This window comes from Ammodytes marinus (genome assembly GCF_949987685.1).
Source record: "Ammodytes marinus genome assembly, chromosome: 4".
Lineage (NCBI taxonomy): Eukaryota > Metazoa > Chordata > Actinopteri > Uranoscopiformes > Ammodytidae > Ammodytes > Ammodytes marinus.
This window is the reverse complement of record NC_137233.1, coordinates 25,814,788-25,830,496: the sequence shown is the minus strand read 5'-3', so window position 1 is coordinate 25,830,496 and position 15,709 is coordinate 25,814,788. Positions and strand designations below refer to the sequence as shown.

At 42.3% G+C, this 15,709-nt stretch overlaps 2 protein-coding genes across 2 annotated transcripts; both read right to left on the bottom strand.

Annotated features, from left to right (window-relative positions):
* Window positions 1–3,515: 3,515 nt before the first annotated feature.
* On the bottom strand, window positions 3,516–4,944 carry drd5a (dopamine receptor D5a; the record flags this gene model as incomplete). The annotated part of the gene is made up of 1 exon (XM_080025341.1): window positions 3,516–4,944. The coding sequence occupies exon 1, from the start codon at window positions 4,926–4,928 to the stop codon at window positions 3,516–3,518; it is 1,413 nt and encodes a 470-aa protein (XP_079881467.1). The 5' UTR covers window positions 4,929–4,944.
* Window positions 4,945–8,333: 3,389 nt separating this feature from the next.
* otop1 (otopetrin 1) lies at window positions 8,334–13,242 on the bottom strand (the record flags this gene model as incomplete). Its single annotated transcript, XM_080026932.1, has 6 exons — window positions 8,334–8,504; window positions 8,915–9,822; window positions 11,509–11,639; window positions 12,058–12,116; window positions 12,455–12,591; window positions 12,858–13,242. The coding sequence occupies 6 exons, from the start codon at window positions 13,240–13,242 to the stop codon at window positions 8,334–8,336; spliced, it is 1,791 nt and encodes a 596-aa protein (XP_079883058.1).
* Between the last annotated feature and the right edge of the window lie 2,467 nt (window positions 13,243–15,709).

The following is a 15,709-nucleotide window of genomic DNA, read 5'->3' as shown; positions in this document are numbered from 1 at the left end:
AATATTGCCACTAATGAGGGGAAATAACAGATTGTCTCACTTCCCTGAAAAAAGTGTCTAGGAATACACTTGTTAGAGCTACAGCCCATTTACGTGTCTATGTCTAGATTACATTTCTCTCGCTCAATTGCAAGGCCAGAGTTATGTAATAGGATTTATACATATTTTCAGCTTTTAATACGGCTTGAACTGCTAGCTGTATATTGCGGAAAATTGCAGGAATTGAGTGTGACTATGAACTTTGCAAGGACACATGTTTTGAGACATTGTTTCTTGGAATAGACTTCCATTGATCTGTTTTTTTTATCAAAATAATACAAAGAACATTTACTTTATTTCTATTTAAAGCCAATGTATTCTTCGTTTGACTTTTCACTGCAATTAATGAACTGGTAATTTGTTTATAGTAGGTAACTTACCAAATGTTATGCATGAAACTCAACAACTTACAAAATATGGTGCAATGATAAATGTTATTGTGCTCAGTGTATATTCATTCTAATTCCTTCACTTTACTGAGCTAATTCAAAGTTGTATTGTGTACATTGATACTTCAGTGAAAACATCTCAACATACATACAAGATTGAGCTATTTATACTTGTCTAAGTCCATTGTATGCTACTATATACTTCACTCCACTGCATTTCAGAGGAAAATGTACTTCCCATTTCACTTCATTCATTTGAGAGATAGTTTAGATTTAAAAAAATATGAACATTTACAACACAGTGCATTGTTGTAGATTCAACTTCATTACAGTGTTTAGTGTCACAAACTGGCTTGAGACATGCAACAAAAAGGGATTCCACTCGTGAAATTTACTTGGAACAGATTTATTGAAATTGTAGACAGTGGAGTGTGGAAGCCAGAAATATCGGCCATGTAAGCGATGCATGGATGTTGGGCGTGTTTACAGCGTTGACAATGCAAAAAAATAGAGGCTGTAGGAAGAGAGAGAGAGACAGAGTGAGCACACGGGCCAGCATTTATTATTTGAATGTCCCAGGTGAACTGGATCAGCTGCCATATGTCCCTCTTTAGCTGAGGTGGACCAGGATAGCCTCCAAGACTGTGGGAGGGACATAACACTCTCCCTCTGAAGATCCATCTTCCACCTTGACATATGGAAAACGAAACAAAATCAATATACTAAAAACAAAGTCCAATGTTCAATAAGCCTGTTTGAATAGTAAGACATAGCTTTTTGCCCATTTAACTTATAGTCCTTACCGCGTGTCTCCTTTACATGTGGCTATCACCTCCAACCTCTACCACCTATCTTATCTATGCAATTTCCCTCCCAGCAACCTTGGAGACTTGCTGACAATGGTTATCAATCACATAAGAAAACTAGGGCTTATGGGAGCATGGCAGTTTCTGAAATCTTATTGTTGGTATCCAAAAGAGAGTAAAACAGTACTCACCTGCAATAATAGATGTTTTTTGGCAAGAACACAGACACACATACACATCAAAATTAGCTCCAATGCTCATGACAAGTGTTTCTTCAGCTAGACAGAGAAACAAATGCACAGTGCCCTGCCTTCAGTAAACCCCATCTTAAAAATGCACACCGGAAAACTGGAATCATCAGATGAGCACTTACACACAAGTGACAAGATCAAAGGCTTCTTCTAAAATAAAAACCAAACATCCCAAGATGCAAACCACAGAGGAAACCAAGCTACAACACAGCACGACCAAACAAACTCAACAAAGCAGGAGTTGTAGTGTTTATACTGTACTTCTAAAACTGAATGTATTTATAGTGCTGTTCTAGTCTAACTTGACCACTAAAAGCACTTTAACGGCTGTTTTTTTGCTGCCAGAAAAAAATGAACTGGCAGATGCTGTTTGGAGTTTAATAAAGAGTGGTTTCTCAGGAAGTGTATTGTTTCACTGGCTGAAACTGTGGGTAGCAAGGGAGAGTTAACAAATATGAAGTATTGATTTTGGTTCAGAAAAGTAGGAGTGAGAGGTGCCCAAGAAAATGTTTGGACATGGAAAGCAGAGCTGCCTCTTGAGTATTCTATCTGCTCCTATGTTTGCTCAATTTATATAACTGCTCAGCGGTGCCCCTCTTATCAGCAGGACTCAAACTAATCAGCCGCCAGAGGAAATAGTCTTACCTCTCCATTAACTGTATATTATAAGTTACACTCTATAGCTTTAAATTACCATTAAACTTAAAGAGATTATCCTTGAAAGAATGTCCATTTGTGAAACCCAAAAATATTAATGTCACTGAAGGAAATATCAGAGCACTCTGTTCCACTCAAGATGACATTATTTTATTAGACAAACAATGAAACACTTCACTGTTTAAAGGACAGTAGTATACATTCAGAGAAGATCATCTGTACAGTACAAAGAAAGAGAGATGTGTGGGAGAACTGATGTATGACATCCAATTGTGTTGGCCTAGTGGCCTCATGTGTGTGTAGGCTTTCAATAGCGACACATCTTCCAGGTGACGAAATGCTGTAGCCTTATTGTGTCGGTCTTATTGATTCACTCCTTGAAATCTTTGGACATTCAGGAAAATCTTGACTCTTTCTTTTCTTTTGTGGGATCAGTAAGAACTGACAGCTTGCTAAAGCATAAACGTTCAGTAGTTTTGGCCTCAATGAGAAACTAATGATCACAAAAAAAGGGTAACAGTTTTGACTTGTTAAAATTATTCTGCTGGTTCTAGTCTAAATTCTTCAATTTGGATTAGTGATTCCAATGTAAACAGGCTCCCCCTTGTGCATTTGTGCCTTTTTCAACATGTTTTGCTCCATTAAAGCCCCTGGTCATCTGGGCCTGGATCAAACAGTGTAAAAGTCCATGAGGTGCAGAGCAGGTGAAGTGGAGGGTAAACAGGTGAAGTGGAGGGTAAACACTCTAATACTGCATTTTGGCATCAAGTAACCTGTAAGCTCCATACCACACATTCCTTTCATGTCTCAAAACTCTTCTTTGAAAAAGCTATAAGGCGCTGAAATGACTGCATTTGAGTACAACTGTCTTGGGTGCACTGTATGTAAGGCTGCCCTCGGTTTTCAGACTCAGTGGAAAGATGGGCACTGGATACACATGAGGTTTTTAAGCAGCAAAAAGGTTTTAAATATGATACCTCTGTCGTATCTAAGCAAACACTCCCCCCTCCCAAGTCAATGGACATGAGATACGAATGTCAGAGCCTTCAAGTAAACAACAGCTTAAATTACACTGAAACTTTGAACAAATGAACACAGACTCCACTTGTCATGTAAATAAACACCTACACATCTCTTATTTTTTTTCGATAATGGGACAACAACATCACATTTCATATATGACGCAAAGCGGTGGCATGGTGGCCTAGTGGCTAGGGAGACATGCCTTGCTGACGTGTCCATGAGCAAGTCACTATCCCTCACAGTGGGCCCTGGCCTGCTGGCTCCCTGTGGAGAGGAGCTTGTGGAACGTGGGAGAAGATGGCATTATTATTAATACATCCAATTACGCACTGGGAGACATACAGTTGGAGTCAATGTAATCCATTGGGTGTGAACGGTGACATCCTGTCCAGACTGATATCTGCCTCGCAGTCCTCCAAGTCACAAACTGAGTCGGTGGCTTTTTCGTTGTTAAGAGAAAACTGGGAAATCCTGTCAAAAGTCTCTTCGTGCTCAATACATTCAACAACGTTGGGGATCATGTTGATGTAGGCGTTCACAATTTCCTTGTGGATGAGGGTATCTTGGTTATATGAGACCAACTCGTTGCTGATGTTAACAGTTTCCACTGGTGTGTTGGAGCAGAAATTGCGACAACCCAGCAGGCTGGCGAAGGCCTTTCTGAACTCTGCGTTGAAGGCGTAAATGATGGGGTTCATGGATGAATTGGCCCAGCCGAACCACACGAAGACATCAAAAGTCGTCTCGCTGACGCACGGCAGACCCGCGTCCTTGTCCGTGGCCGGCCTGTCACAGAAAGGGACCATACAGTTTAAGACGAAGAAAGGTAACCAGCAACACACAAAGACACCCATGATCACCGACAGAGTTTTGAACACTTTGGTTTCCCGTTTAATCGAGGTTTTCAGTGTATTGTGGTGTTGGCACTCTATTCTGTTGGTCCTGCAACTTTGCGCATGCTCCGCCGCTCGTTCCAGTGTGGCTATCCTTCTAATTTGTATTTGTGCAATCCGGTATATTCTGGTATAAGTCACAATCATAATTGCCACTGGAATATAGAAACTTATCAAAGAGGAGGATATAGCGTACTCCCTGCTCAGGCTGGAGTCGCAGTTCTCCTCCACCTGTCGACTCGTGGAAGAGTTGTTGTGCGTCCCATCCATGTCGTCACCGCCGGCTTTGTGCCAGTTCAGCTGGACCGGTATGAATGAAATGAGCACGGACAACGTCCACGTGACGCTTAACATAACAAAGGCAACTCGCTGGGTCATTTTCCTCTCGTAGCGGAATGGGCTCGAGATGGCCCAGTATCTATCCACGCTGATAATGCAGAGGTTGAGGATGGAGGCGGTGGAACACATAATGTCAAAAGCGACCCAGACGTTACAGAAAGTGCCAAACGGCCAGTACCCCGCCACCTCTGCCACAGCCTTCCATGGCATCACCAGGATGGCCACGAATAAATCCGACAGGGCCAGGGAGACGATGAAAATGTTGGTCACTTTGGTCCGCAGGTGCCGAAAGCGCAACACCGCCGAGCAAACCATGATGTTACCCAGCAGGGTCCATAGGATGAGCAGGGCGAGCAGGCAGCCCGTCACTGTACGCACCACCATATCATTATGCCCGTCATTTGTTGCCTCCGTTTCGGTGCTGTTGTTCCACATAATTTCTCCGAGGGATGCTGGCGCAGAGTCAATCCCCTGCACGGACGAGTGATACTTGGCTGGGTTCTCCATGTGCCTCTTCAAGTACAACTGCATTCCATTGCCCCGTGTGCGGGGACAGGCGCAGTTATCAGCCACTCACCGTGTTGGCCACATTGACCCGCTCGGCTGACAGCCTGATGTTGAGTGCAAAACCGACAGAAGGGAAAAAGTGAGCGCTGAACCGAGCGACGTGCCAGGTGCGCTGAGGAGCTGAAACGAGGCAAGCAGTAGAGAGCGCATTTTTTTTTTTGCAGCCTTGCCGGTCCGGTCTTCTGACCCGGCTAACTGTGAATCTTTCAGTCCAAGATATCCTAGCGCACTGTTGGCGAGGAGGGAGTCCCTGCAGCCTAACTCACACTAACATAACCAGGGCTGGGCGCAGACAACATCACGTACGCCTCCTTTGCGCGTGGTGTTACGCACAACTGAACAGGGCAAAAGGGTTTTAAGGGTTTCTTCTAGTTTCCCCTTCAAGTGCGTAATTCTAAACTCTTAATCACTGGAGAGCTGTCTGCAAATTGTGGATTGGCTGTGTCCTCTCCAGTGCACATTACCTGACATCACACAATGCTGCAGGGACAGGAATGAAGAGGGTTGTTACACAGGATAACTTTGTTCGTGTACTAGACACATTAAATGTGTTTTATGTAATGTGGGTCGCACACACAACCAAACCAGTTCACATATACATAAGTATCAAGTGTAGGTAACTACTATACTGTAATTCCAGGGAACCGAGCATCACAAAGCGGTATGCAGTAACAACACTGGCGGAGCTGTCCATGGTGCTGAAAAAGAAAACATCCTGAGGCAGTACGCCTTCATGATCCCTTCAGCAAGCAGACACTCCACACACACACACACACACACACACACACACACACACACACACACACACACACACACACACACACACACACACACACACACACACACACACACACACACACACACAGATATTTGATACATACTTTTATTTCCAGCACCATAATCAGCTTATAGCTTAAAGTAGGGCCCCAGGGCACAGTAAGCCCAACAGAACTTGGTAAACTAACTAATTAAAAAGCGACAGCAAACATTTTATATTTTTTCCTTAATGAAAAAATAAAAGCCAATGGGTCTTTTTGGATCTAAGTCTACTTTTTAACAGAGTATCCTTGAATACTGGTGCTCGTTTGCCCTCTGATGACTGTCGACCATAGGTGAGAGCTCAACCACTTGTCAGAGCTGCCTGAACAGGTGAGTCACATCACACTCTCAGCGGGTCAGATAAGCCAGGAGCCCCAAGCGGCGCGCGCCGTGCGTCGTTGTGTGCCTGTCCAACAGCAGCAGAAGCAGCGCCGTTTCCGGCTTTGAAACGTCACGGATATTTTTAGACGTGTCTGCGCATCTGTCAAATCGTTCTGACACTACGTCAAAATAATCTCCCCAATGCCAAATTATCTGGAGTAGACTGTAATCTCGGGATGTCATGTCAGGAGGCAACCTGTGTCCGAGACAACATTTCATTCTTCACAGACATTACTACAGAGGTTACCAGAGCCGTTGAATAATGTGCTGAAAGATCAGAAAAAGGCCTGTGAGACTAAAGTCTTAAATCAGCAAATGTTAAATATTCATGCTGCATTTAAACAAGAAAAAAATCTCTTAAAAATTTGAGTTAATGTATTGTGTGTCAATATCTATATTCTGGATAGTTACCGGATCATTAGCAGACAAATCCACACAGTTGTATTCTATATGTAAGAAGCAGGTATTTATGCAGACCTGATAGTTGTCCGCAGTACAGGAGCTTCTGGATCAGATTTCTTAAATAAACCTAAAAGCGTGGCGCCATCCTGTGGAGGAAAGTCGCAATTGCTGGCTATTTAGAAGTACAGCGAAAATGTTGAAAAATGGCAGCAAGGAGAAGAAGAGCAGATAACTCACCAAGACGTAGTCTAACTTAAGAGACGTGACCTGTCTTGTATATGAAAACAGAATAACTATTCTTTAGTTTATTAGGATATTCATTCATCAAATCAAAAATCAAATCAGTTTTATTTGTATAGCCCAAAATCACAAATACATTTGTCTCAGTGGGCTTTCATCACTACTATAGTCATATAATTTCACAATATCGTATCACAGTTTCTGAATTTCGATTTTTGATCAGAATGACAGTATTTACAAAAATGATATAATATTGCAGTTTGGACCTAAACATAACAAGGATTGGCACATAGTGAGTACACATACAGTGGATAGCACCAGGTTGAGAACTTGCTGGACATCTGACTGAACGGAGACAGTGATTTGATACAAAGTTGTACAGTACAAGTTTACAGAATATCTGTATTTTTATGTCATAAGGAAACATGTGATTTTACGGACTGGCATGGTTGTGTACTGCTGATCCTTCAGGTGTAAACATACAATCTCTGGTCTGGTGCAGCAGTTGTAATCACAGCAAACATTTTTCACCAACATATGTCATATTGGCGTAATAATCCCCGAACTAGTGTGATACAAGATTCACATTTTTAACAATATGGCACCTGATTCCAACAATTAAAACATTGCCTTTTCATGTGAACATGCATGAAATCAATGTTGTCAGGGTTTAGAAGGGAAACAATTGTTGACATCAAATGTGTTATCTCACCTTGCAATTCTCAATACAACGTGGATACAGATCACAGGATTCCAGTGTAATTCAAACAGTGTTACCTAATATTGTAAGATTGAACTAATCTTACCTTTCAGCTTGACGGAACAGAGAAGCAGTGAGAGAGAGGAGGCTGATGAACCGTAAGATGACTTCTGAGAACTTAAGTCCATAAAGATTACTTAAAATATAGTGCCAAGATTGTCACTATCTTTGTAGCTCAAGTGTCACCTACTGCTCCATTAAGCTACTTGAACTACATAGAGGAGTAAATGAGAACCATATCCATGTACAGTTTGAACATTTCAAATGCAAATAAAATGCACATGGTACACCACGTACTTGTGGCTATGATTAATACAGTACTATTACCTTATTATATATTTGAGACTTACAGGTGCTTCAGCAGTTTAGCTGTAGAATATTTATGAGCGGTCCATTATATGCGTTCTAATATGAAACAGTACAAAATACATATATTTTACACAGTCCTGAAATGTGACTACAGGACAAAAAGTACCAGGTGCCCTTTTGAAATGCTTTAAACCAAAGGTTGTTTTCATCCCCATCTTTAAAGCGTGTGTTTTACAGAGAATTTCTTCATGGAGCGTAGGCCAATAGGTTAGTTTTCCTCTGTTATCCCCACACTGAAGGAATGACGATTTGATTGTCTCCACAGATTGCTTTCAAGTGTGTTGGAGTGTGACCCAGACTGCCTCTTGAACAGTTGACCTGCGCCGTGAGACACTCTTGGCTGGTGACAAGTGTTCATGTGCATACTATCTGATGTCAGTCAGTTGTCTGTTCTTCTGTCAGACTCTGCGGAATACCTCGAAGAGGGAGGCAACTGAGTGCATGCGGTAGAAAAGGTTCATAGGAATGGCAAAATTGAGAACTGTGGTCCATATGCTGAAGCCAAATGTCTCCTGTTCCAGCCCGTTGTCATACTGTGGCCGACAGCCGAAGGCAGGAAGGATCCACAGCTGAAAGAAAGAAAGAGAGGAAATCAGATAAACCTACATTCATTGTTTTTTTCTGTCACCTTGAGCCAGTTCAACAAGCTGTACACTCCACAATGACATATAACTACCTATGCTATTTACACAGCTAGCAGACCCGGAGAAGCATTAGCGTTCCTTTGAAGTTGTGCTTCTGGCAACCACAGAAACGTAACTCTAACATTCACTAATTTGGTCTCGACCAACTCCTGAAAACAGCTGTCAGAAATGTCCAGAAACAAGTGAGAGTCAACCAAAACGTGTACAGACGTAAAACCAAAAAAAAAAACAGCATAGGGGAACTTCACAGTTGTTCTAGCAATCATTAAAAAAAAATTAATCTAATCTACTCTCATCTACATTCAGTTATCAGTGCTAGAAGTTGACCTGCTTACCGAAATGTTGCACATTAGCAGGAAGACGGCGATGTTCTTTAGGATTTGCCTCTTTATATTCCGTGGCTCCGCTACTTTGTTTCCCACAGGCAGCGGCGTCTCTGAAGGTTTCCTGGGACACCTGTACCCCCGACCACTCTCCTCCTGCTCGTTCTCCATGGTGACGCAGGCCCTGTCTGCGGTCTCATAGGCGTGGTTGATGATGCCGCTGAACGGTGGGGCCAAGGAGGTAGTCACAGAGAAGACCTCTGGAGCAGCTGGTAGCTCGGGGTCCTCCATCTCTCCACCCTCTTGCTGGCGATACAGGGACTCTATGATGAAGAGGTTCTGGATGTACTTCTCCAGCACAATAAGCAGAGAGTAGACAAAGTTGGTCCAGCGGTAAGGAGGGTTGCTGGCGGTGCCTAACACAGCCACTATGCTGCACCAGGACATGAGCCAGGAGCCGATAGAGGACCCAAACAGCAGCTCCATGTCCAGCTGTCTGGAGGGGTTCTTGGAGTTGTCCAGCGGGACCTGGTCAGCCCTGTATATGAGAAGACCCGCGGCACCACCGGAGCACATCAACACCAGCATGACGATGCCGTAGATGTAGAACATGGAAATGGCCGACTGGCGCATTTGGAGGGATTCCTCCACGTGGGTGATATAGACCACCAGGATCCCGATGGTGCTGGCCAGAGCGAGCAGACCCAGGATGGGACCCAAGGTCAGGCCCTGGGTTTTGGAAGCCATCCTTTTGTGGTTGGCATAGCGGTCAATGGTCCGCCCGATGTTCTTCCACATGACGAAGAGCATAACGGAGACGAAGATGTGGTACTCGATGTTGAAGGGATAGAGATAGTAGAGGCTGGTGGAGAACATGGAGCAACTGCTGGTGGTGCAGTTGCAGTGAGGATCCGCGTGCACTGCCAAACATATTAAGAACAGATGCATAATAATGAAACATTCATCTATTTCACACTTTCCCTCGTTACCACAGAGTCATGCTTTTAAGAAAGCATTAACAAAAGCACATCCATTTATTATGACACATTACTGAAGCAATTCACCAAAAATGTAAACATTAAAATAAACTCTATATAATATAGTATAAAGTATAAAAATGATAGAATAGAGAAAAAAAATCCTAAATATCAAATAGAATTTTGATGCACAGGAACTCATAAATTAAAACGACTGTGGGACATGTCAGTCCTTCCTTGTGCACAGGTCAAAGAGTCATTTACCTCACTTTTAACAAAGTTAGTGTGTACAAGTGAAACAAATCTGGGCTTCACATCTGTCTGTCATTTGATTTTAGCTTATTTTGAACTGTCGGATCAAAATGATTTTAATGCTTTGAAGCAAAATTGTAACTACTGAATCATCCCCCCTATTTTTAAATGCAGATTGGGTTTATTGCGATCTTTTTTACACAGTTAAACACAATCTCTACTGCTGCTCTACACTAATGCCACCTCAGTGAGTTGGAGAAAAGCACTGTATTTCTTATCTCACACTAAATTAAACGCAAAAGAACGCATTCTTTTAATATGATTTGTAGTATTTAGGGTTGCCTCTTAACCACTTTGCACCTAAAGGCCCTTGTTAACACTTCTTGACTGACTAATGCTTTAAGAGTAGTGAAAATAACGGCAAAGACAAGTATTATTATTATTTTTTTACTGGGATACTGCACCTTAAAATGAATTTGATCAATTTATTTTGATCTCAGCGGCCTACAAAATCAAAGATTTCATCATGCTTTCTTTTTATACAAGATATGGGTTTCCTTTGCCCGATGAAAGTTTTGGCTGTTTGGGCCTGCTGCTCTGCCACCGTGGCACAGAGTTGGTTTGTTTGCTGTGGGCGGCGAGCAGGAGCGGAGCAGGTGAGGCTTTGCAGCATAACACTTTCCATCTTAACTGTTGATGGGCAGGAGTCATGAGAAATATAATTAATATTTGAATTTGGAAGTTCACTCATTATCTGAAGAGCCGGGCATCTTTGATGTTGATGAAAATCACTTTGTATACTAACTCCCTCCTTGTGAAGCCCTCCACAACACATTAAGCCCACTATAGTAATGCTCCTTCCCTCTAGAGATCCTCTCAACAAAACCCTGCCGTGTGCCCCCTCCCACCCAAAGGCCACCACTACGGTACTGCACTCTTTAATTAAAAAGGAAACAGCAGTCAGGGTGCAGCCAGCCTCACAGTCAGCCGGATATGAGGAGGAGCAGCCGAACCCCTCAACCCTAGGCTTATATGTATCAGTTACTGTAATTGCAGCACCCTTGGGAGTAAGCGGCCTGGGTACAAAGCCGTCTGAGGTCAAATGGGGGGTTGCCAAGGAGGGTGGTGGTGGCTGAAGTGTGGGGAAAGGGGCTAGATAGGGGGCCCTCGGCACTAGTAACACTGTGTATTTCTTGAAACCTAATAGATAGACGTTCGACACAAACAAGACCCACTGGGCTGCCGGGGTAAACCTCCGTTCCCCTCGCAAACCTTCCTCTCCCTCCTTTCTTCTTTCATCCATTGAAATGAACTCTCAAGTGGACTATTGTACTCTTTTTCTAGGTACAAGCCAGCAATCGACCCCTTGGCCCTTACCTATACTGTGGTTTCCATAGCCCAGGGCAGAGAGTCTTCTCTTGTGGTTATTCAAGAAGTGCTCGGCTTCGGACATCACGCCATTGCACCACAGCAGGAGGTTTGTAAAGACTGCGTGGATCACACCGAACCTGAGCAGACAAACAGCAGGACCAAAGAGTAAAGAAAAGGTAGCACATATCTAGTTCCCAAGTTAAGGAGGACAAACTACTGTCATTTCACATGTTTAATTAAGCTCAAATCACAATAAATCAACGTTGCCATGTTTCGGCACAAAACCATCTTCAAAAAGTTTGGAATAGTTTCAATCCAAATTATTCAACAACCAATATAATCATCCCATCCCCTTGCTCTAAAGATGGGGAGGAAAAGTCATCTTATAGCATGTGGCCGTGTAATGATACAGTTTCCATTTCATATTTTGCACATTCTCTAGTCGCTGGTGACATGGTTCATGTGTTTTCTTCTGATTTAAGGGTGTGACAACATTGCTATGATGACACCTATACCAACTTCTTGGTAAATTATTATATCACATATTTCACATACCTCTCAAATGTTTCCAAGCTCTTGATGACATCCTTGATGTGAAACCAGAGAAAACGTACCTGAACAAAACAAGAGACTAAACTTTAACATATATACAGCCAGACAAAACATTAATCAAAATATAGTTTATTAGAGCAACTTAATCTACTTCAGAATTATTTATGTCCCTTTACCAGGAGAATCTCCTTTGCCATGTGCAGTTTCACTCACATAACATGGACAAGGATAGGATTATATTGTTGCAGCAACTCTGTACTCGCCTCAGCAACAATGAGCACATTATTCCAAGACCTACCTGGTTAAGTAGTGCACAGGAAGAAGGAAAAAAGAGGCACAGTGTTCAACACTGCTGAAAGATTTTCACTTTATTGAAATTAAAGTGGGATTGTAAACTTACCTGTGCCATGGTGTGAGCCGCATGGATGACAGGATATACCCCGAGCATAACCGACACACAATACTGATAGCCAACATAATAGCCGATTCGGAAAGCGTCCATGATCAGTGAAAGGAGTGCAAGGAGGGTCAAACCACCTGCAAACAAAATAAAGATGTAGTTATTATCGTCAATGATGAAAACATTTACTTTGCCTTTGTTTATTTGGCACAACAGATAATGTTCACATTTATTTAATGTGTCAAACCCATAGTTCTTGTAAATAGTATTGTTGTGGGTGATCACATGCTTGAAGAACAAGACCGCACCTCTGAGATTTCCAGTGACATGGAAAATAATAACATCTATTTTGGTACTTTACGCATTTAGTGCGTCATTCTTGCGCGTAATCTTACAAACTCACCTCTTATCCAGCATGTGGTGGCGTGGACATCTCTATCGGTCCGCGAGTTCTTCTGTCTGTCCCGCACCAGGATGTACCAAATCATCCAGATCAGCTGGATGAGCATGAGGCAGCTGACAAAGGACAGCAGGTGCTCCTCCTGGACAGCGGGTCCATGGTGTGCAATAGCCAGCATCAACGCCACCCCGACCAGGAGCAAATTGGTGCCGTACTGACCGCTGAGGATCTCTGCGCTCCTCCTCGGGTACTCCCGAGACAAACTAAGTTTTAGTTTGGAGAACATCTTCTTGTCTTGCTCGGAGCTGGACGACGACGAGGAACTGTGGCAGTATTTGTTCAGGCACATAATATCCAGGCCGTTGTGTTCCACCATGGTGGGAGACATGTATACAAATCGCAGTGCCAAGAGAATAGTAAAAGTAACAAAGCCGCGCGCTATACGTGAATTTAAATGAGGCCAGGTGCGTAACCTGTCGCTACAAGCTGGGGATTCAGTCAGCAAGGTGCTGTGCCAAACATGCTCATTCAATCTTAAAAGGTCTGGCTCAGTGGCCACGCACAGTTCCAATGTCCAGCCTAGCCGAGGATGGATTTGATAGATGCCATTGTCATCTTGTAACCCTGAAACTGAAATATCTGGTGGTGTAAGGCTCGCTGAGTCACTGAAAATGGGAGATTGACTTTCAGTCTTTGGTGATCCCAGACCCCCGTTCTCTTGAAACACATATGTTTCACAGAAATCGCCGGGCTAGCTGTGCCAACCATTCACCGTCTAAAGAAGCAAATACTCTAATCGCCGAGTTATCCACAATAAGAGAAGAAAAAACGAGCGTCGCCAAAATCCACCTTTTCAGGGCAGCTGCCAGACAGTCTGCCCAGGTCTGCTGAAATCCTCTCGGGGTGGCTATCGGGTGTTAAGCATGTGGGCCTCCAGGATAAGATGAAAAGGAAGATGACATTTCACAAACCTGCGATTTTTTTAAAGGCTGGCTACAAGTTACCTGACAGCGCTTCAAATCCAAGTGCCACCTCCTCAAAGCCTTATGTCCAGCTGTGGTTGAGTTGTGAGAGTTGAATAATTTGCTTCAAAGGTGGTATAAAAAAATCTGAATCAGTACAACTTAACAATGGCTTTTTGTTAAGTGGATGTCAAGAAGGAAAACTATGACCATCCGCACAGAGGTCGTAGGCCTATACTGATTTGATCATTCCTCTGGTTCAATATAAATCGCTCCCGCGGACGCGCGAATTCAACACAACAATGGAAGAACTAATCATGCAAATAGAGAGGTGATAACGTTTGGCTTGACTTTGGGAGGGGATGGCAATGGTATTCAGTATCTGGAAAGTATATCTTAAAGTTATTTATTTATTTATTAATTAATGGAATTAAAAAATGAAATACAATTATAGAAATGGATACATGTATCGGAGTGGCTTTACAATAACCGCTATTCTGCTACGGGAGTCCTGTCCTGAGTCAGCCAAGTTGCTGGTGGGTGGTTGAGATGGGGGTGACTTTCCTAATACGGATAGCTTATTTGGTGGTTAGCCTACTGCAGTGCCAAACATAACTGTGAATAACAGCCACCCACACTTAGCCTATTGTTGTCGATTTACAACATATTCTTATTTGTACTCTTAGGCCTATGCTTATCCACAAACTGTATACATTTATACAGTCAAGTTAAGAGTTTTTTATGCTCTGTTTTACCCCCTTTGCGTCTTCTGAGACGATGAAGAGACAACCATGTTGCATGTAGTATAAAAACAAGTCAGGTAGGCCTGTACACACACGAGATAGAGCTGTTTTGCAAACATCTTCTTTTTTGTTCTAATGACAGTTTTGCATCATAACCTTTTTGATCCTTTCAGCCTCATTCCCGTAATTTCACTCACACACAAATCACGTGCAGATTAATCAACCCGCACATCTGAGATCCGCTTGTGGCACTTGGAGGGAACAGACATAGGCCTATTGATGTGCGGATGTTAAGCGAAATAGGCTGCATCCCTATCTTCAGGGTCTGTCTATTGTAAAACAAAGTGCCGATTAGTTTATCTCACGAAATCAATAGTCATGAAGAATGACAAAGGAAGCTACTGAAGTACTTTTCCCAGCGCCATCCTCTAGAAATATAGATTTCTTGATCAATGAGAATCAGCGCGATATAAAACAGAGTCAGTTCAGTTCCGTATCAGGGCACACTAACTGATCGATACTTTTGATTGAATCTGAAGGTCTTGAAATGGTCTTATTTGCACTTCGGGAAGATCCTCCACACTATTGGGATTCCAATGCATTTTGATGACAGACCAAAAATATTGTAAAAGCTTTGTTGTCATCTTACAAAAACAAATAAAATGTTTTAAAAAAGATAAATCAAATTACAGGTAGGTATGCAACGTCTTTCCTTATTGCATTTCATATGTATATATATTTTTTTTTTATTTTTATTTTTTATGATGCAATTTTACAGCAGCTGCTGTATTTCAACAACACAACACATACAATAGCAAAACAATCTGAAAGGTGTATTTCTGTATAATTACTTTGGACACTTGAGCACATTGTTTTTCTTAAATTAATACTTTATCAAACTTAGGCTATATATGTTCAACAACACCTAATGTCTCACAAACAAGCCAAGGTGAGAGGCACATTACGAAGTTTCATTTCCAGATAACATAGCCTACATGTCCAACATATTCATATTTATTATGTTGTTTCTCTGTGTACTAAGGATTACATTTAAATTAACTTTTTATTGGTGTAAAGTTTTTCTGCAACTGTATTGAGTTTAAAAAAAATTGTTATCCAATCAATCAATCAACTGTATTTTGTCATTGCA